This window comes from Hydra viridissima, unplaced genomic scaffold, assembly GCF_058129835.1.
Source record: "Hydra viridissima isolate aposymbiotic clone 2 unplaced genomic scaffold, HvirCarnegie_v1 scaffold_13, whole genome shotgun sequence".
Classification (NCBI taxonomy): Eukaryota; Metazoa; Cnidaria; class Hydrozoa; order Anthoathecata; family Hydridae; genus Hydra; species Hydra viridissima.
In genome coordinates, this window is record NW_028324312.1 from 5,339,048 (window position 1) to 5,361,746 (window position 22,699).

Consider the following 22,699-nt stretch of genomic DNA (forward strand, 5'->3'; position numbering starts at 1 on the left):
AAATAATTCAACTGCTGAATAGTTCAATTTGAAAAACAAAACAAGAAGTGGTGACAAGCTTGAAAGCTTCTAACATTTATAAGAGAGAAATTTACTTTTACCGTTTAATATAGACAAAAGAAATACAGATAGTTAAGATAGTAGATCCATTAGTTTCTTGGTTTTTTTTATCGTTCTCTCAGTAGAATTTGATAACTTCTAAAAAGCTTTTAGAAAAAAATAGAAAAAATTATCTTATTGCTGTAAATTTTAAACATATTTAATCGTTGAAAGAGAACGCAATTAAAGGATATCAAAATATATTGTTTTATTCGATTATTGTTTGATTCGATATGGCATTACAGTACGGTAATGCCAAAAAAATCAATTTTTGCGTACAATCGATTTTTTTGAAATTTCATTTTTGTGAGTCAGAGCGCAGGAGAAAGTGGAAAGGGATGGCCTCTTTCGCGCATATTTTACTTTCACCACTGTGTAAAGTTATATTAAAACTTTTGCGTTCAACCACGATAGAAACTAAAGTCATTGAAAGTCAGTTAAATTGTTATAACAATTGTCAGGAAATAAGCAAAATACATTTTACTAATCAGTGTTTGGTTTTGCAGTTAAAACTCGATAAGGTAAAAGTAGGAGGAACTATTGTAACTAATGTTGCCGAAGTAATTTTCTCATAGCAAATTTACGAAGAAACTTTAAAAGTGAACAACAAAATTGACCACACACTGTAGTCCATCGGATTTAAATCCAGTGAACAAGGTGGCCACTCCACTGATATTGTACAATCAAGAGAATGGGCCTCGCATTATTCTTACGTTAGTTTTGCCTCGTGAGCTTGGGCGGAATCCTGTTGGAACGCCCATTTTGTATTACCAAGTGTTTTTGTGACCACGAAAGAACTACTGGTGCAAGAATGTCATGCAAATACACTTCTTAATTAATTTTTACTCCTTGATTGATAAAAACAATAGCCCAAACCATGATGGACTGCAGATATTATTGATGCTCAACTACTAAGAAACGTTCCAGGAATTTCTTTTGACCAAGTTCTGTCGTTTTGATAGTACGCTTGTTCGAATGTAAAGAGCTTTTCATCTGTTAAAAGAGTTCTCTGCTAGTTGCGATTTACGTAAAAGATATGATATTTCAAGTCTTACGCGTTTGTTTTCAGGCGAAAGACACTGAACATTTTTGAGTTTATAGAGTTTAAACTTTAAATCTTTTTTAAATGTTCGACGAACCGATTCACAACTAATTCCAGTCTCACTAGCTATTTTTCTCATTAAGACTTCTTTTGATTTGCTCTGATTCGCTCTCGTATTCCTGGGTATTCCTGAGCTTCGCTTTCAAACCACTTCCTGGGTGGCGGCCCTCATAACCATGTTCCTGATATCGCTTAATGGTCCGAGAGACAGTGGCCAGATCGATACTGAGTGATCATACAATCTCACAATTATACACTTTGAGCCTATGTAATGCCAAAATTTCTGAACATTGATTTGACATCTACAAAATGATAGCAAAAAAAGTTCAAAGTATAAATAAATATAGATTAAAACTTAGACAACTCAACTGTAAAAAACTAAAAAAATCAAAACTAATTAGGATGAGGTAATTGTTTTTTTGTCATCCTGTATTTAGATGGCTTCAACAAGTTGTTTGCACCCAGCAGATGTTTTTTGATACACGTGTAGACAGTTTGTAAAGGCAAGAGCGAAAAAGTGTTCCGTTAAAGCATGTTTTAAGATGTGTGAGGCCTACAAAGGATACTTGGGCATGCCTGTCGAGGATCAATACAAACCCAGGTATCTCATTTCATATATGCAAATACTTACTGATATGGCTTCTCGTCCTTTACATTTTAATTTCAATGATTTAGATGTTGCACAGTTTCAGAAGTTGCAATAAACAAAGTTTTTACATAAGTCAATTTATTATAATAATTTATGTTCTATGCTAAAATCATACCCAGTTTTAAGTAATGTGAAAAATCTTATGCTTATTAATTCATAAAATTAATTACAGGTTGGTACAAGGGAGAAAAAAAAAGTCATAAAAGTTTGCTATCCCGTGAGTTTGGCGGCTATCAACTGGCCACTCAAGCGACTACTACTTCTGCATGGTGGATCTACCAGATCTTGCATTGGTAAGAATGTGCCTTAATCATTTACCCAGATATTCCTTCTTCCATTGCTCCCGTACCATACTGCCTCGAACTGCCTGTTCCCTCTTCCTCAAACAGGAATCAGCCATCTTTAGGAGACAGTAGCAAGTCAAACAGCAATAATGATGTAGGAGATTCAGACTAAGATATTACAGAAGAAGAGAAAAGGCCATACTTTCCTAAATAGGAAGACGTAAACAATCTGATTAGAGCCTTGGTCTTAACAAGTATAATGTCAATCTTCTGACATCCAGGCCTAGCAGTGCAACATGTTGGATGAAAGCGTGTATATCTCACTCTATGCATTTCAAAGAGGACCAGACCAGTATCAAGATGTTGTTTAGCGCCTTGAAGTATGAGGACTATGGATTGGAGTTCATCGGAGATTTCAAAATAGTGACGTTTCTCTATAGCGGTTTCACACAATTTTCTTTTTCCTTTGCCTCTGGGACAGTCGTGATATTAATGAAGTGCGTCTATATATCATACTAATGCTTTTTTTTTACAATATATAACAGTTTCCTTGTTTTTTCGCAAATAACGCAGCATCATCTTGGGCTGTTGTCATAAAATCAAGGTTTTTGCTGAATATTGGTGTTTTCGATGGACTGTAGACAAAAGCAATTGAAATATAACACTTGGAAGTCAGGAACAAAAATTGTGTTACATAGTATAATTGTTATATTTACAACTTTGTAAAAGCTTTAAAAAAACAAAAACAATCCTAAATCAACATGAAAATAAACGTCATCATTAAAACCACTGGAATTTATATAAAAAAATGTTAAATATTGGAATGAAATCCGATTTTTGTTGTTTGATGACTTATGATTGATGACTGCTACAAAAGTTTGACAAAGTTTAAGCATTCTTTGAGTCGTTTGGGACAAAATTTTGATTGAGAAGCTTCGTGGAATCGTGTTCAAAATTTTTCTAAACGGCTAGCTCTCTGTTTCAAAGCTGAAGGGGGCACTTTGAAACCACTTCGTACATAGTATTACAACTTAATCTTTATTTTCATGTTTTGTTATTGATTTTCTGATTTTTATCAAAATAAAGTTTATATCATAAAAAAGCTTGATACTGTTTTTGTGTCACCCTGTAAAATGATAATTATAGTTAATTGATCTTGAACTTTGATCTCTTACTCAGAAATAACTAACCGAAATGTTCCAGCCAACATTTCGGTTAGTTACCTATGCTTTAATACTTGTATGACTACTACTGGACAGTTGTAGAACAGTCTAGATAATTCTAAAAGTGTCATGTACTTTAAGAATATTCTAGAAGACTACTCAGTATCAAACGCGAGTTTAGAATTACTTGAAAACAGACGAATTTCAAAATATTGCTAAGCAAAGTTTTTATGATTTGATATTTCACCTTCTATTGCACCAGTGCTACATGATGAACACTTGTCGATTCTATTTTTATCGACAACAAATCAAATAAACAGGGAGATATCAGTTCAAAATGACACTTATGAAGAAGTTTAAACTTCACTTTCCCATCCAACAGGAATTTGATAATTAGCAAGAGTTCGACTTTATCACTTAATTTTTAGATTACATTTACGATGCGCAAGTTTGGGGTCTGAAACCATCTGTCTTTCTAAAATAGTGTTACTTTACAAAATAGCGATACTAATTTCTTACATCCAAATTTCTTCGTTTCTATGACTTAATCCAGTTCTTAAATTGTTCATTTGTCTGGAATCAACACCACATCCATATTTCAACTACTTTATCAACTTGTAGGCATAACCAAAGTTCAGTCAGCTATAGTAACTTAACGAACCCACCAAAAAAGACAGTAACTAAACACGAAGTTAATTCCGTTACATACCAGTGTATCTTTTTGCAAACAATTGTCACACGATTGTATTTACACCAAGTCAAGAAACAATTATCAGTAAATACTCCAAGAGATAGTAAAATTAAAGGAAGAAACCATAGAAAAATTACAAATGAAACAATGGTCCTTACATTTTGATGGCAAGCACATTGAGAAAAATGAATTTAAGATAGTGATACTTAAAAATGAATGTAAAATAGTGGTACTTAAAAATGAATGTAAGATGGTGGTACTTAAAAATGAAAAAACCCAAGTAAAAATTTTTTTTTTCAAGAACCCTAATGCATACTCTCCTTAAAGTTTCTTTTTAGACTTATAATACCACCTACAAAATTGTAATGAATTAAAATCAAAGGTCATGAAAATTGCATCAAACGTTCTTCTCATGATTTGTTTTTTTGGAACCAACAAAAAGCTCTTGATTGGTAGAATCTACCATAAAATTAATGTTCAAGGAAATAAAGTTCCAGGCATAATCGATGTTAAAATCACGAAAAGTTGTCAAGATTCATTTTTCACAATGTAGCATTTTTACCTTAACTCAATCGATATTTTGCGTATTTTGTGTCACAAGTTTCTCGAATTGAAAAGAGTCAAGAACAGGCTGCATCGGACCTGTTGACATGAAAACTGTTCGTAGTAATAAACGATCACCTGAATGCAAAGAACGATTATTCTAACGGGCAGCAGAATATAAGTATAGGCCAGCAAAGGCATATGCTGAAGGATGAGAACATGATATACGGCTGATTCATCCCATTCAAGCGTCGACTGCTCTTTAACAGATGAATCCTCATCAGATGAATCTGTTGCTAAACTTCCTGTAACTGCAAGTAGAATTACACCCTTCAAACGTATTAAATGCACTGCTGTGATTACACCGAAAGTATTACCTGTATTAGACAGAACAATTACAAGCGTTCGTAAATCAATGATAATACAAGAATTTATGCTCATCAAAATAGGTTGTTCCACATCTTTTGAAGCCATTGAAATGTAATACACTGGTAATTTGCATGTGCTTTAACACGATAGCTTCCAATACTTAATAAAGCCAGAACACACTGAACGTTATTATCGAAAGTTAAAAGATTTATACGTTAATCAAACTACATACGCGCATCGAATCAAACTACTAGAAAATTTTATTTCGGATACAAATGCAAAGAAATCTTTTGGATATTAAAATTTTAGTTTCGTCTAACAATGTTTATAAAAGTAAATTTCGTGCGTCACTTCTTTTCAAATTGACAATAAATAAAAAGGAAGAAATTTTTTTTTTTTAAATTCTTTGTCTTTATTTGGTGGAAAAATTTCTTTCGTTAAGCTACAAAAGTAAAAAAAAAGACTTTCATCAAACTAAATTTAAAAACTATTATTCAACGCCGAGCACCTTTTTAACTGTCCTTACGACATTATGAGATTGAGGGAGTGAATTGACTTCAAGGTTAAGAGCGTACGGTGTAGGAATATCGGCACCGGTTACTCTGTAAACAGGGGCGTCAAGGTAATCGAATGCTTCACCTGAAAAAAAAAAAATCTCTCGCTGATTAAAACTCAAAATATTCAATAAAAAAAAACGAAAATAAAGGTTGCAACGTACTCTCCATGACTAGAGCGCATATCTCAGCACCCACTCCAAAGTGTGGAAAACCACCTTCTACTGTTACTAAACGATGAGTTTTCTTTATAGAGTTAATAACAGTATCTGTGTCCAGAGGTCGAATGGAGCGCAAGTTGACTATCTAAAAAGAATAATCAAGAATTCGTCAAACTTCGAAGTTTCCTTCTTTAACTGGAACCTTCAGTGAATATTTTCAGTGAACCGTCTGAATATTTATCGAGCTAGACAAACATTTTAATAAACCAATAATGGCACCTAAAGAGAGCTGGTCTATATTGTTTTTAAGTAAATGCAGCATCATAGAGAATTTCTATAATTCATTTTCTTTAATGTTTTTGTCTCTATTTCCCAATCGTTTAAAAGTAGTGATGTCAGAAGTACGCACCCAGAAAAAAATAAACAATTTGTTGAACTTTTGATGTCACAGTGTCACGAAATGACTTTTAATTCGAACCTCTTGTCCCGAGAAAACCCTTTGGAGGTTTGAGAGTACACATGTGTAGAATAACACTAGAGTTGCTTTTGAAATCTTTCATCATCGTCCGAGAAAGAAAAATCAGTTTAAAGTTTTTAATTTTATTGCTCAGAATAAAAATTTTACAAAAAAATAATTTCTTTAAAAAAATCTTGTTCTCTATTATAACATATAAATTTCTTCAACATATAATGTGCTTGCAACTCTAAACAAAGCAAAACCAAAAAAAATACATACAAACTATTCTTGAAAGACAAACAGTTTTATACTTTCAGCTTTGAAATTCAAGCTGTGAAAAACATTAATGATTCTAGATACTTATACAAAATTATTCTACTCAATTGATTAAGAAGCAAGCCTTTATTAAACTCTTACATAGCATATGTAATTAATAACTGTAAATGTCTCTTCCACAAATAGAAATCAAAATAAATGTTTACTGTTATACTCGATCAAACAGTTTCGAAGATTCCTGGGATAATCCCGATGGATGGCTGGCCTCTTGAAACGTTGCCAATGAAGACTGAAGTTGTGAAGTGACTCTGTGGCTTGCTCAGAAAAGATGCCCAGAGAATGGTTGTGGCGATCAATAAACTGTGTCACATGGAAGAAAACAGCATGTGCTTTGGGGGTAACACTTGTGTTTGGAAGGTTGAGATAGGAAGCTTTAAACTCTTCAATAAGCTCACAGTAGTTCTGTTGGAGTGTATTCCCAAAGCAGGCATGAACAACAGCATCAAATTTTCTGAGGGTTTCAATAAATGGAAATGCCAAAAAGCAAGCATGCTTCTCTGCAAGTTATTGAAGTGAGTCAACATTTCTCAAAAGCTTTCTACACTCATTGCCAGCAAATTGTCCTCCATGAAAAGGTTGTTGTTGAATGTTGATCATCTTTGGCCAATCATCTGCATTTTGCCAAACCTGACAGAGGTTCTTAAAGAGGTGGTTCACAACACCAATAAGAAGGTGAAGTTCCATAGGAGGAATAAAATCTAGGACAAGAGTATCATCAGAAAGTCTTATTATTGGCTGGTGAACAACATTTTGAAAGCCCCTTGCCTTTTTTGTTTGGGTACCGGCTGCTTGGAAGCCTTCAAAATCAGAACGAATGGAGCCAAATGTTCGAAGCTCACCACTGTGATGAAGATTCTTTGACTCAATGTCACACCAGGTGCAAGGGTGTGCACTAGAGTGAGATTGCAAGCCACAAATTATGTTAGCAAGCTTCATGTCGCATGACAACACAAAAGACATTCTCTCTAAACACAGTTTATCCAGGATTTGTTTGACATTGTCATAGTTTTCAGAGACATTTTCTGCAATTGCCACCAAAAGTTGACGCTTCACTCCTGAGTCTTTGAAATTTTTAAAGAGAGGTTTCTTTGATGGAGGAGAAGTATCTGGTGTTTCTAAGCTCATAATACCAAAAGAAACTTTCACGAACCCGCCTCCACCATCTATCCCCACCTTAATAAGCTGGTCTGACTGAGGGCCTCTGACTTTAGCAACAGTGTTTCTTAATGACTCCATTTCATCGCAGTACACCAATAAATGTTTAGACTCTTGGCTAGTGCTTTTGGATGTATCAGTAATTTCTGAGGTGACAAAGAGGTCAGAAAGTTGCTTTCCAAGAGATTCAAACTTTTCTCTGAAATTTTTCTCCACAACACGCTGTGGAACTACTTTGTTTAGAGTTGAAGCAAGCATATTCATTCCTCTATTTGAAAGACCAATCTGGTTTTGAACTTGTACTAGATGTTGTGCAGTCAAGGTGGGTGTAGATGAAGGAAATAATTCTCTTTGTCGCGATGGACCTGCAAAAAATCACAGAAAGTTACCATTGTATCATTTCCGAAATTCATAGTGTATATTTTATTGCTATGCCCTTTGACAAAAGTTTTTTTTGTTTAAAAAGTACAGTTTTTACCTGGAGTTACTGGAAAGGGTCTTCCTACTCCTTGATTGAGACGGACAGTGCCATGGGGGGAAGGAAGTTTGTTGGCAATTACAGAAACAGCCACTCTTTCTGCTGCTTTTTTGTCCTTTTCTGCAACTTCGAGTAAGTTCTGTCGTAACATTGCTTTAGTACAGACATGAGGGATGCCCCTTCCTATCAATGAAAAGCATGCTGAACATCTTTTCTCAACAATTGGCTGTTCTATAAGCTGACTGGCAGTGTTTGTTGCTCCACTTATCTGAGGGCTTCTGAATTTTGCTTTTCCCACACTACAAATCAAGCAATCACATGCTGATTCTCTTGTTGCAGGACGGATCTTTATGTTTTGATAGTCTGGCAAGGAAGGAAGTTGGACATCTTTCCCTTCACCTTTTCTTCTGAGACTTACTCGACAGTTTTCACAGATTCCAATTGGTACTCTTTGGTCTTCAAAGTTGATTCTTTGGCCCAAAATTTCTTGACTGCGTTTAATCATAAAATCAGTCAGCTGCCTGTTAGCTTTGTTCATACAGAGAAAACAGACAGTTTTCCTGTTGTCTTCATAAGTTTTTGCTTGGTTAGGCATTTTGAAAAATGACGCACACCTTGTTCTTTTAAAACGGTTTCTAAACTGTTTGCAGGTTTTTCCCGAAATTTTTTAGTTAATTATTTTTTTGCTAAAATATTTTGTATGTACTATTTGTAAAACAAATAACCAAAATAGACAGTTTTTTTGAGAAAGAAAAAAAAACTCTTAGTTTATTGACCTTATTAAATAAGCATAAAATTAGAAACTTTAAACTGATTTTTCTTTCTCGGACAATGATGAAAGATTTCAAAACCAACTCTAGTGTAATTCTACACATGTGAACTCTCAAACCTCCAAAGGGTTTTCTCGGGACAAGAGGTTCGAATTAATAGTCATTTCGTGACACAGTGATGTGTTTTCAATGCATTAAATAAAGCTGCTAACTTAGAGGTTAAAATATTCTTTGTATCTTTGCAAGTTTTGGACTCATACTTAAATTTTCAACTGAATCAATTATATCCTCAGATATTTAAAACTATTTAAGAGATATGGACAAATTTGCAGATTCAACAACAATGCCATTTTTTTCTTTTCTGGTGCATTCTGGATCGCTGTGCGCTGCAATAACTTTTTTTTGTAAAAATAAAAGAAGGATTTAGATTTTAACAAAGTTGATTTTTTTCACGCCCACGTATCTTTTTTTGAACTATCCATGTAAAAAATGTCAATTGTTTCAACACTTAGGGTTGTTGATTATTCATTATTTCATCGTTAAATCATTCCACAAATATTATGAATAAATCACAATATGGTGGACTTGTAAAATAATATCGCAACATATTTTTTAGGTGACTTGACCATACATCTATTTGTAAACAATTTACCTAAAAATGGAGTCTAAATATATTTATTACATTATAATATGCACCCTTAAAACCCGCACTAATTTTTGAAATAGTAGGTCCATGACAACAAGTAAACAAGAAAACACTTTTGGCAAAATAATTCATTTCATGTCATTTATAAATTTCAAATAAGCTACTTAATGTGTGAACCATTGGCCTTTATTACAGCCTCATTTCTGGGCCTAAACTTCTTACATTTTTTACTCACTCCTTGGACATGGCATTCCACAGCTTGATGACAGGCTTTCAGAGCTGCAATACTGTTGTGAGGAGATGCAAAGGCTTTTGACTCAAAGTAAGATCATATACTGTTGTCCAGAGGGTTTAAACCTAGGGAGCTTGGTGACCACAAAATTTTCTTCCAAAAAACAGGTATGTTTTTTCTGAGCCACTCCTGGGTCTTTCTGGCTTTGTGGGGTGGAGCCCCATCCTGCTGGCACACAATTTTGGTATCAGGGTCAAAATTAGAGGTGACATGGTCTTCCAAGATTTTTATGTACACATCTGCATTAATTTTGACCCTGATTTAATAAAAACAGGGATCATCTTCAGGGTATTTGAGGCCACATCTCCAAACATCATCACAGAAGCAGGATGTTTCGTCCTGAACTTGAACCTAATGGACTAATGGACTCTGGAACATCTAATGGACTCTGGAACATCTTTTGGCTTTGAGGTACTAATGTAGCAAGCAGTCCTGCTATTTGATACAGATACCACTGTAAAAAGTTTTTAAGAACCGAATATTGGTTGACCTTTCTTAAGACGGATAAAAGTTTCTTACTTCTTTCAACTTGTTTCGCCTTGACATCTTCAGTAATGAGGTGTCTTTTGGGTCTAGCTTTAGACTTGGCTTTCGGATCATAATTAACAACATCTCTGATTGTGTACTCACAAACAGAGAGTTCTTCGGCCATGATCCTCATGGATAGAACTGAAATGCACTGAATTTGGCCTTTGAATGCTCTAATTAGCCTCAAAGTCTTCACAGTCTTTGTCTTACCATTTTCTGGTTTCCTCTCTAGGCAACCAAACATTTTAAATCAACTTAAAATATCATTCACAGCTCATTTAGCCATTCCAAGTCATACTATGATATCCTTGGGCGTAACACCCAAAAGATGAAGATCAATAACGATCTTAATTTTGGCAGTCATTGTAAAAAATCATATTTTTTATTTTATACTTGTTTAAGTACGAATCAAAGATTCCAACATCATACACAAAAACAATGATTCCTATCAAAAAAAAGTTAAAAAAGAGCGCCAAAGTTAGTGCAGATTTTAAGGGCGCATGCTGTGGATTGAGAGTTAAGTAAACACTAACCTCACATTGAATACCTTCTTTAGCTAATTCTTCTGCTCCTTCCATTGCTTTTTGGACACCCAATGAATGTGCTACTATAGTAATATCTGATCCTTAAAACAAAACAAAAAAGTATTAATAAAAAAAAAAGCCAAAAAAATACTACAATAAAAAACACTAAATTCAACAACTACAACAATTACAACAACTTCATAAAATGTTTCTTTCAAAAGCATAATGAAATGGAAAATCAAAACATGATGAAATTCTTAATTTGGTATAAATATAGTTATAGAGGCTATAAGTTAAACAAAAAGCAAAACTTTTTCCAATAATTTGATTCATCTTTTAACTGAGAATGAGAAAACAAGAAAACTTTAAAACAAAACTTCTTCTTGTTTCATCACTCTCGCATTAACATTGAAAATGAGCTTCATGAAACTTAAATAGTATTTTATCACACTCACAACAAAATCTACTTTTAAATGAAAAAATAAAAAAATTATTTATAAAAACTACCTTCTCTTTCTACTTTTGCTTTACCAATCGGAATGAGATAATCTGGGCTTAACTTCTCTTCCTCAACATCAAACATTCGACCATACATTATTTCATTCTCAAGAAATACAACTTAAAAAGGGAATAAAGAATTAGTGAATTACTAGATTATAAATCTATTAAATATTATGCATTATATGTTAAAATTATGCATAAATGTATAGTATAAATGTATTAAAAGAAAGGGATTCTATGTGAAATAAGTTACTAATTCAAAATTAGTTAAATGACTGATTGCTTGTTTTTATAAAGTCTTTAGTTAAATGACTGATTGTTTGTTTTTATAAAGTCTTTACTTTATAAAAACAAACAATCTACTACAGCACCTGATGATCTTTTTAGATCAATTTTTTTGAAATTTATCACTTAAAAAGAAAAAACCTGGATCATTATCCCGAATAGCAGACTTAAGTAGACCTTTAGCATCTTCTGCTGACCATGGAGATAGCACCTATATAAAAATTAAAAAATCTATTTTACTACATTAAAAAACCATTTCAAAAAATATTTTTCTATATTTTAATGTAAATAAAATAAAAAAATGAAAAATTAGAACTACAAATTTTTGAATTTGATTGCTCTGTTCAAAAACCAAAATTGAAATTTTTTCAAAGAAACTTTTAAATAGGAAATAAATTTATTTCTATTTTTCAACTTTTAGAGGCTGTCTATGCGAAAAGTGGGCGAGCTCATTTGCAGGGCTAGCCTGTTTACCAAGATCTCAACATCATCTTTATTTTAACTTAATTTTAGTTTTTCATTTATATGAATAAGAGAGCTAGCCCGGCAAGTGAGATCTCACTGTTTTTTGCCGAGATCTCGGCAAAAGGGCTTGTTAATTTCTCATATAAACACAAAGCAAGTGAGTCAGCCCTAATGTTGTATCATGCATATTCAGTCTCAGTGCGCTCAAATTAATTAAGAAATATCAAAAACAGATTATTTTTTGTAACATTGTGCCATCATTGATTACAACTGCCATTTACAACGCTGCCAATTTTATTGAAAAAACAAAAAGAAAAAATTTTCAATGGGATCATCATATGTTAGAAAACGTTATAAAGTGTGCTGTAAGCTATAAAGCTATGATGCATTATAGAAACCTTGACTTTGATGCCAACAAAGTTGGTTTATATAGAGAAGTTCGCTTGACTATGGCAGAACTCTAAAAAAAAGATTAAGAATTGTATTTTGGGCCTGTTGCCGTTGATATTATAAATGAAAAGGATTCTAAAGAAGTAATTAAATGAGGAACAAAACAAATTCAAGTGAAATTGAAAGAAATTCGACAAAATTTTTCGAAAGCAGTTGTTAGTAGTAGTTGAAGTGGAAGTGGTAAAAGAAATGACAGAAGCAATGCAAGAATTAACAAAATGTTTTACAAAAAGTATCAACACTGTTAGTAAATCAATGACTGACCTGGGAAATAGTATAAGTCATTCTATTGAGCTTTTGGCACAAGCTATGCTAATAAAAACTCAACAATCATCAAACCGAAATCAGTTTTATTAAAATCCACCAAACATATATACAAAAATACAACTAAATCTCTTCGTATTCATCAACAGATACCTTCCAAAAAAAAACACTGAAGAAAATATTAAAGAAAAATAATAATAATAAGTATTTAAAAAAAAAAATTTATACATATAATGTTAATATGTATGTGATGTTATACACGCACACACACATAAATATTAAATAGCAATAATTACAATTTTATTATTATAAATATTTCAACTCATCAAGTTTTTAAGAGTTTTTCATATTCAGCTTCGTTTATAGAATAAATTGGGTTTGGTATATTTTTGTGCTCTTTTTTTTTGTTTTTTTTTGTTTTAATGAGATCTGTTTGTATTTTAACTAGGTCATCATCAACATAAGAATTTGATTTTTTACATATGTTATATAATACAAAACAATCATAAATGACAGTAGGAATGGCCTCTAGTTTAAGGTCAATCTTTCTTGTTAAAATAGCCCATCTAGCTTTAAGTTGACCAAAAGCCCACTCAATAGGATTTTGTGCTGATCTAAGCATGTCATTGAAAATCAACTCTGAATTAATTGAACAATGTTCATATTCCTTCATACAAAATGGTATTAATAGATAGGCTGGATCACCAATAAGATAATTAGGTATCTTTTCTGCTTTTTATGTTGGCTTTTGAAATGTTTGTGGAAAAATATAATTTCTTAACTTTGTATTTATTGTTGAATTCACTAACACTTTAGCATCATGCACACTACCTGGCCACATACACTCAACATCCATAAAACAGCCTTTGCAGTCACATATAGCTTGAACATTAAGTGAGAAATATTGCTTATAGCAAAAAAAAATCCTGTGAATTAATTATTGGATGACGAATAGGAATATGAGTGTCATCAATGCATCCAAAAGCTGGTATCATTCCAAACTTACTTTCAAACTTAAAAACTTTATCTCAACCTTCAGTTTGATTTCTTGGAAGAAATAGATATTTTGGCCTAAGATACTTTGATATTGATTTACAAATTAAAATTATAATGGGAGAAGCAGTACATATAGCAATTTCCAAAAGCATTAGCAGTCATGCCCAAAGATCCAGTATCTTTCAAGTAGTATAAAATAATCACTACTTTTTTATCTGCTGATAAAGCTCTAGAGTTAGTTGAAAAAGGGTCAGGAGATGTATAAGGGCTTAACTCTGAAAACAAATTCATAAAAAGAAGACATGGAAGCCTAAAATTTTTTTTCCACACATCCATGGGAGCCACACTAGTTATAATACTTTGCCGCAATAAATCAGTTCGCCCTCTTTTAAACCAGCAGCTACAATTTTTTCTTTTTAAACGCCTCTTTCTTGGTTGTTTCATCTTTAGAAGTGATCGCGATCATTTACTTAAGATAATAATCTTGTAAAAGTTATCAAATTTTAATTTTTGAAGCTTATATAATACTATAAAGCTTTTAAGATGCATTATTTGTGTAATGACCCCAGTTAAGTACATTGTTGCAATACTTTATTGTCAATAGCTGCCATCTTTTGGATTTTATTGTCTATGGCTGCCATCTTTAAAATACACTTTTTCTTGATATTGAGGCCAGCCAGGCTGGCCTCAATATCAAGAAACAAACAGGCTAGCCTTTGCCCATATAAACAGCCCCTTTGTTATGTTATAAGGATACACTATAAAGTAATACTATGTACAAAGTTACCTTTAATCCAGGAACATGACCATACCATGCAGCATAACATTGTGAGTGCTGAGCTGCAACTCCTGCAGCAGCACCATTTGGTCCACGGAACACAACAGGGACATGGACCTAAACATACAATTTTTTAAAAATAAGTTTAAATAAAAATTACTATGATTTTTACTAGTAATTTGGCATAAGAATGAACATAATTAGAAAAAAAACCTTTAAAAAATCTTTTTCAAATGGAATGAAACTAAAAGCAACTTACTGTACCAGCACTCATATAGAAGGTTTTTGCTGCAGAATTAATAATCTTAAAAAAATTTAATAATCATTTAGAAAAATGTAAATATTTATTTTTTAAGAATAAAATTTAAAAAATCTTTAATATAATTTATGAAAATAAAAATCTATAATTTAATTATACTTTAAATTACTAAAATGATTAGCAAGACACATAATGAGTTATGAGAGTGATGGTCATAACAAACATGTCCCTCAAATTTTAAAATGTTGAGTTGAAACTCTAAAGTAGCAATAGATTTCAACTATTAAGGTTCATTTGATGTTTTAGTTATCTACAAATTTTTATCTAACATTTCTAATATATCTAGAGAAATATTTTATTAGAAATATTTTAAGAGATTCTGTTAGCTTAGGTTAGAACAAATACTTTAAAAAAAGATTTCTGTTGGAGACAGAAAATGAGAAATATTTTCCAGAAATTAATGTTTTTTGTTACTAAATATACATTTTAGCTTTTGACAACTATTTAGTTAACTATTTTTTGGAAAGGGGACATTTTTTCTCTCATAAATGCTTAGTGTGAGTGCTTTCATATGTCTAAAGGGTAAAAAGATTGAAAATGTACCAAAAAAAGACAATCCAAAGAATTTACCAGATTGCAGGCCAATTGAGAAATTTTTTATCAATATTGAAAGGACTTGTGTACAAGAATAATTGGAAAGTAAAAAAACTTCAATAACTAAAAGAAAGAACTAAGTATTAGGTAGGACGCACTAAGTTTAATTGACTGTGTCAGACAAAATGGAGTGATAGAAATGAATTGAACATTGTATTGAACAAAATTAACAATTCTCTTTAAAATACTTTTTTTACTTTTAAAAAATATATAAAAATATATATTGTTTTCAAAATGTTGAAATGAAAAAGCATACATTTCAATGTTGTTTTCAAAACTCTAATTCGTAACATAAATCAGCAAGGTTTTTAAAAAACTTTTCAGTGTTTTGTTGTAAGTGAAAATGTAGTTTAGTTTTAACCCACAAAATTATTAGGATTAACTGTCTGACCACACTGTGCATAATAGCTGATGTACCTCCTTCAAAGTATATGGAATCTATTTTTAGTTTTCTTCTTTGTTAATAGCATTATTGAGAATGTGGTAATAATGATGAGTTATTGATGTAAATTGTATCTGGCAATAATGGGCAAGTAATTAACTGTTACTTAAACTTCACTTATTGTGATTTACAATACTGAAATATACTTTTTAAATCATAAACACAGGAAGAACATTAAAAAAATTCCTAACCTGGTCTATTGCTTGCATTGCAAAGTTGAAAGTCATGAACTCACAGATTGGTCTTAAACCAGCCTTTAAAAAAAAATACATTACAGAGAAATATTGCTGACCAAATGGATCTAAATTTAAACCCAAAAATATAAATTGCATTTAGCCTCATAAGATAATAATAAAAAAATATCTAAAAAGCTAAAAAAAAATCACTTTTAACTTACCATAGCAGCTCCAGTAGCTATACCTGCAAATCCCATCTGTAAAAATATTTTAGAAAAATAAAACAAATTTATCAATGATGTAATTTGTCATAATTTAACATAAAGTTATATGGAACTTAAACTTTTAGAGTTTAATGCACATAAGTCTGTGTTTTGAGTATTTTGGTCCATTAAACATTTTGTATTAAGATTTTGACCCATTACTATAAAAGAAAAAATTATTTCAAGGAAATAAAACTTTCAAAAGAGAATAAACCAGATATTCAGTATATGCTCTTTCCAGAAAAATGAAAAATTCTCAAATCACAAACATTACTTTTTAGGTCACTAGACCTTTTGTTTTCATCAACTTAACTTATTTTTGTCTCTTTGTTTTTTTATTTATTTTCCATTTAAAAACTCATTCCTTAAACAAATAGAGGTTGGAACCCCATTCCCAAACATTACAAAAATCTGCCTACATTTAATTAACTTTTTTAAAGTGTTATGGAAACTAATTCTGATTGCAAAATAAGTGGATTTATTAAACTTATATTTCAATCTTATAATATTCCATTCCCAACTAAAACAATATCCTCTTTGCCTAAAGAAGCCAAGTTTTATTTATTTAAGTACTTTTGCATGGATAAAGTTGTTAGAAACAATAATAATGAAAAAAGATAAATTCTCTCATAATGTTAGTAAATTACTTTTACTGAAAAAATAAAATTCAAAATTTTAGTCTCGCATTGCAAAAAGAAATTCAAAAAAAGAGAAATTTTGTGAATTTAATAAAAAGTTACTTTCCCTTTTTATTAAATAACTTGCAATTTATTGCTGTTTATCAAATGTTTAAAAGTGTTTATCAAATGTTTAAAAGTGTTTATCAAACTTTTTAAAGTGCTTATCAAATGTTTTAAAGCATTACTATCCAGTCCTTCATACACTTCGGAAATTGACACTTTAAGCTCATTTAGTGATGAACAAGGTTTGCTATTTGAATAAACACTTTATAATAATATCACCCAAGTGTTTTTAATAGATTTTAAATCAGGGCTTCTGGCTGGATATTAAATACCTTTACTTTTTTATTTAACCTTTAAGTTCTTTATAGAGTTCAATTTACATGATGAAAATGATAACATTAGTTTTCTAGATAGGCAAAATGCACCTCATTAACGAGTTGCCACCTAAATTTCTTCTTGAAAAATACAATTGTTAATTTCTGAGGTAACACCAGTAGCTGTTTAACCCATCATCCATCCTGTGGTTACCATGTTGTCTTTTAAAAATTCAATTTGATTCTTCTTGTGAACAGCAGTTAAACTGAGGGCTTCATTTTTCATTTTTGTAGCAAATCTTAGGACTGGAGTGAAAAATTGTCTAACAGTTTCTCTAGAAATATTAAAACTTGGTTCAGATTTCAAATTACTCAAATGATTCTGTGGAATTAGACAATATGGTGATTCTCTGTTCTCTTTGCAAAAACTTTGATTTTTTAAAGATTTATCTTAACAGTTCTTTACAGCAAATTAGATTCTTCAGATTCTTACAGCAAATTCCAATTTTCCAATTCTTCTAGAGGTTTTATGATTTGAGACTCCAAAATGATATGCTTTAATTTTTCAATCTGTTCTTGTATTATTACCTTTTCTTTGGGGATTTTTAATACAATAACTTAAAAAAACTAAATAAACATCAGTTGTAAAGTGTTGAGTCAAAAAATAAAAAGTTTTTTTAATCAAACAAAAACAACAAAGTAAAAATGCCAAAAAAAAAACAAAAAAAAACTGAAGACACTACAATTGTGTGACCTAACAAAAATCCCATGCTTTAAGAAAGTCCTAACTTAAGAAATGACAAATTTCATATATAAAAGATAAACATTTTGGGAAAAAAATTTAGTTATTTTTAGCTAACTAGATACCTAGTTAAAACAACTAAGTTATTTTCCCCGAGTCTTTATTTTATATATACAAAATTTGTCATTTCTTAAATTAGGACTTTCTTAAAGCATGGGACTTTGTTAGGTCACACCACGGTACCAACTCACACAAAAATCAAGAACATGTGTTACTGTAATTGTATTTTAAAAATTTTGGGAGTGTTATAGAAATGAGACAGTTTAAGAGAAAACCTAAACACTGTTTTGTTTAAGCTACTTAGTATTAATATTAACTTCAAATACTAAAAGGCAAAACTGTTTTTAACTTATAATTAGTGATGCTGGGTCCTAAAACAGTTGTTACTTTTTAATCAGCAAAAATTTTTTTTTTGTGTTACTAAAACTTGTGTACCTGATTATTTGACAGTAGAAATTTCAGTAATATTCTATTTTCTGCCTCCAGTGTTTGGTATTAGAATATCACTTTCCTTTACTAAAACTTGCTATGATTTTAAGAAAGTTTTGTGTACAGTGAAAAAATAAAAAATCATGCTAAGAACATTTTATTTTATAAATTCATTATAAAAAATAATTTTTATACAAATTTAAAAAACAAAATGTACTTGCATTCTTTTCTTTAAATATAAATAATCCTTGCACCCTTCTTAGCAAAAATTTATAAGCTGTAACTGGTGGAATTTGAATTAAACAGAACTTTTGTCAAATATGTCAAACCTCAGTAATAGGCGTATCAATTACACGCTTATCTCCATACTTTTTCCATAGTCCTTTGCTGATCTGAAACAAAAATTTTATTTCAAACAGTGGACAAATTTTGTTTGAGAAATATTATTATTTTGATAAACAAAGTTGTATATAGTTGTCAAACAAATTTACAATACTTAAGTAATATTGTTAACAAACACATTTAGTAAAAAAAAAAAAATTTTAGGAAAGAATGTTACATCAAAAATACCTTATAATGTTACAACAAAAAATACCTTATAAGCGCCATCATACTGAGCAACTTCTTCTCCAAGTAAAATCACTTTTTCATCTCTTTCCAGTTCTTCATCCATTGCCATGTTGAGGGCATCACGCACACTGATCTTAAAATTGATTAACTTTTTTAAAAATGTTTTAACTAGCTTTTAGTTTATAGAAAAATTTTTACACAGAAGTAAAAAAATTAATTGCAAATAATTAAAAATTGTTTAAAATTTGCTACATTACTGCTTTACTACAGTTTTAATCACTTGGCATTTGGCAAATTCAATGTAATGGTTTGGAGATGCTTTAGATACAACATGTTATTATTATGTCCAATTCACCCCAATAACTGTACCCTTGATTAATTTAAGTATAAGGAAACCATTAAACAAGTAATATTTTAATCTCAAAATGTTGTTAGGCTGTTCTTAGTACAAAAAGCTTCCCAAATTAGTATTGATGTAGGTAAAAAAAAAAAACGTTTTTTAATTTCCAAATTACCATAACTAAGAAAAGATAAAGCAAGCAGTAAACTACAAACTAAAAAGTAATGAATAAAAAAAAAAAAAAAGTGCCGATCTCATCTTTTTGACCACTGTTGTTGTAGACTTTTAAAAGTATAAATTACCTAATAATTTATGAGATAGATGGCTATTATCAAAAGTAAATACAGCTGTAAAAATCATTGCCACAGAGTTTTGATCCCACTATATTTAAAATACGGTTACAAGTTAGACAATAATCACAAACCAACATAACCTTGAGTTATAAAAATTGTTAAAAGTCTTAGAGACTTTGCTACTAATAGTTCTTAGGATAATATTTTCTTTTGCAGAGGATTTAACTAAATAAATTGCAGTTAAAATGAAAAAACTATTGAACTAAATAAACTTACTGACTTTGTTGCAGTACAAGAGGAAGTGGCAGAGAATGGTCTTACAACACCATGCCATGAAGTTCTAAACTGAAACACAAAATAAATGTATTTAAACCTAAACCAATCAATTTTTTATCCAATTTAGTGAAATATACTTCCAAGCATAATAATTGTCAAATATCAGTTCAATTATTAATGCAGTGAATTACTAAAGTAGCAAGTTCTGTTAACTAAGTAACCAGTAACTGTAGAAAACTTGTTTGGGAAGAAATAATTAAAAAGTTACAAAACTTTAACAAAATTATAAAATTTGGATGATGCTAACTTTAAAGAACAATAGCTTGAAAGCTACTTTTATTCCCAGATACAGTCCAGAAAAGAGTAATAGTTAAAGTCTGCTGTGAATGCTCAGAATCAACCCAGTATAGTACTGTAACTGACAAACACAAAAAATAACTAATAAAATTTAACTTAATGAAAAGTTTTAACAACTTGAAATAATCTTCCAAATTTTCAATCTGTGTATTTATTATTATTTAATTATTCACTTATTTTTCATTTTTTGTTGTTATAGAACTGGACTAATAGTTATGTAAACACAAGCATTAAAAGTACAAATCAACTTCAGTTATATGAAAGACCAAGCACCTTGTTAAAAAAGTTATACATAATCTCGTTGATTAAAAACTAAATTAGCTTACGTTTTAGGAACAAACAGAAAATAGCATCTTCTGCAGGCTTTCAGTGATGGACCTTAGTAAGGCTAAGCTTAAATGTTTAAATATAGGTTGTATACTCCTAGTTTAATATGGATTTAAAGTTTAGGAGATATTACTTTCTTTATTTTAAAAGAAATAGGATTAGCCATAAACTACTAAGATAAGGATAGTATACCATGCTAAAAAAATGTTTAATAATTTTTCGAACTTCCTAATCTTTTTTTTTTTTTTCTGATGAAAATTTAAGTCAGAAACTCAAATTTATTTGATCTTTAAAAACAAAATATGGAAAGCAAATCACCAGATTTTTCATTAACTTTCCTCTTACAATTGCCGTCGCCATTTTGAAATATAACACCCACGCAAGAATTGTTTACTTTTTAAAGAAAGTCTTTCCTTTAAAATAAAGTAAAATAAAAGTTTGGTTGGTCCAACATCATCATGCAGATGGTCTAAAACACAAATGAAAAATTTTTTGAAAGAAATCTAAAATATTCGCCATTTATTTTTTAAAAAATGTATTTTTTTAAATGTTTGAAATATGTTTTCTTTCCGTAAGTTAATTTATTAATTTATTAAAAGTGTTTAGCACTTTTAAATGAAGTTTATTATTTCATAAGGTGGATACAAAGTATATTTTTGTTGCTGTGCTGTATAGTAATCTAAAAAGATAATTTCAAACTAAACTTCAAGTAACAATAATTTAAAGTATACTAAATATAATATCAATAATAATAAAAAAACCCAGTTGCGATAAAGCCGAGTGACAAGACTTTGATCCTTGATAGTTTTATTGTAATTTTCTATTTGCAAGTCAATATAAAAACTCTTAATAATTTCTTCATACTTTACTCATGCGACCAGGATGCTCTTTTAAAAATTTAAATATTCAGATTGGGAAAACTGATGAAGAGCATAAGTCTTGTTCAAAGTAGAAACCAAATGACGTTTATATAAAAGCAGCATTTATTTGTTAAAAAATTACATTAAATGGTGTTAATCAATAATACAGGCTTGCAAGCTTTAAGCATTTATCTTCGCCCTTTTTTTGATTTGATGAATGATTTTAGGTTCTTTTGATGATCACGAAAATATTTAGATTTTCAAGTTTGTTGCTCGACGAACATACTTTTTTTCCGAAATTTTCAATTATTTTCTTCATAATATATTTATCGTTTAGACATTAAGAATTTTCTAGGAAATCTCATAAAAGATCTCTTAGAAGAAATCTCTTATTATTTCCTTAGAAGATCTCCTCTCTTCCAAAAATAATTTCGCTTCATTTTTCACCGAATTTGGTGCTCTTCATTGGTTGAATATAAGGGCCTTTGAAAATCCCTTCTTTCAGTTTTAGCGATAAAAGCTGGATATATTTGTTGTAGGTATTTAAAACTTTTTCCTTCTCTATTTTGCGGCTTCGTAAATCATTTAATCATGCCCAATTTTATGTATAGAGGGGAACTAAATTTCCCGCACCACGTTTTTTGTTGCAGGAGCTAATTCAGTTCTAGGGGGCCAAACTTTTTTCATCCAATATTACTCTCTATCCCGACTATCTTACTCACAGAAAAAGGAGGGGGATTTTGTTTAGCCAAGTAGTAGATTTTTATTGACCAAGTAGCATACTTATTACTTTCAGAAATCCACAGTAGTTGTATTTGTAGATTTTTTGATTAACACATTTTTCAAGTTATCGTAGCACTACTTTAAATGAATAACAGAAAGTGAAGCGCACTTGCTGCCATTTTGCAAAAAGACTGCTTTCAAACTTCGTTTTGAAAAGTCTATGATCAATCTAAAGTGGTTTTCATAATATTCTATGTTAAACATCTTCACTAAACCAGGAATGTTTCTACAATAAACGAAAAATGTAAGTCTTTTCTGAGCTACAAGGAGCAAGTATATTTCTTCCAGATGTCCTAGATCCTTGGAGTTCAGCTGCATCATTTGGCAGGCT

General features: G+C 30.7%; 2 protein-coding genes and 1 pseudogene across 2 annotated transcripts; 1 reads left to right on the forward strand and 2 right to left on the reverse strand.

Annotated features, from left to right (window-relative positions):
- Positions 1-5,158: 5,158 nt before the first annotated feature.
- LOC145194928 (pyruvate dehydrogenase E1 component subunit beta, mitochondrial-like) lies at positions 5,159-21,267 on the reverse strand. Its single transcript, XM_090070138.1, has 13 exons — positions 21,044-21,267; positions 20,042-20,110; positions 19,158-19,265; positions 18,892-18,954; positions 16,293-16,328; positions 16,087-16,149; positions 14,800-14,844; positions 14,550-14,657; positions 11,729-11,798; positions 11,309-11,419; positions 10,811-10,902; positions 5,619-5,760; positions 5,159-5,539 (listed from the first exon to the last, which is right to left on the reverse strand). Exons 1-13 carry the CDS (start codon positions 21,083-21,085, stop codon positions 5,391-5,393), a joined length of 1,098 nt encoding a protein of 365 aa, XP_089926264.1. The 5' UTR covers positions 21,086-21,267; the 3' UTR covers positions 5,159-5,390.
- LOC145181811 (uncharacterized) lies at positions 6,801-8,767 on the reverse strand. The gene is made up of 2 exons (XM_080056983.2): positions 8,042-8,767; positions 6,801-7,928 (listed from the first exon to the last, which is right to left on the reverse strand). Exons 1-2 carry the CDS (start codon positions 8,634-8,636, stop codon positions 6,913-6,915), a joined length of 1,611 nt encoding a protein of 536 aa, XP_079913109.2. The 5' UTR covers positions 8,637-8,767; the 3' UTR covers positions 6,801-6,912.
- LOC149880157 (uncharacterized) lies at positions 12,113-12,672 on the forward strand (annotated as a pseudogene).
- Positions 21,268-22,699: the final 1,432 nt, after the last annotated feature.

Bases quoted from the DNA above. Each gene is read 5' to 3' on its own strand.
- LOC145194928 (XM_090070138.1), bottom strand. From the start codon at position 21,085: ATGGCGACGGCAATTGTAAGAGGAAAGTTAATGAAAAATCTG. The intron at 11,420-11,728 runs GTTTTTTCTTTT...TCCCTTTTTAAG, and splicing joins TATTCGGGATAATGATCCAG to TTGTATTTCTTGAGAATGAA. The intron at 5,761-10,810 runs GTTAGTGTTTAC...TATTCTTTTTAG, and splicing joins AAGAAGGTATTCAATGTGAG to ATAGTCAACTTGCGCTCCAT.
- LOC145181811 (XM_080056983.2), bottom strand. From the start codon at position 8,636: ATGCCTAACCAAGCAAAAACTTATGAAGACAACAGGAAAACTGTCTGT. The intron at 7,929-8,041 runs GTAAAAACTGTA...GATTTTTTGCAG, and splicing joins ACCCTTTCCAGTAACTCCAG to GTCCATCGCGACAAAGAGAA.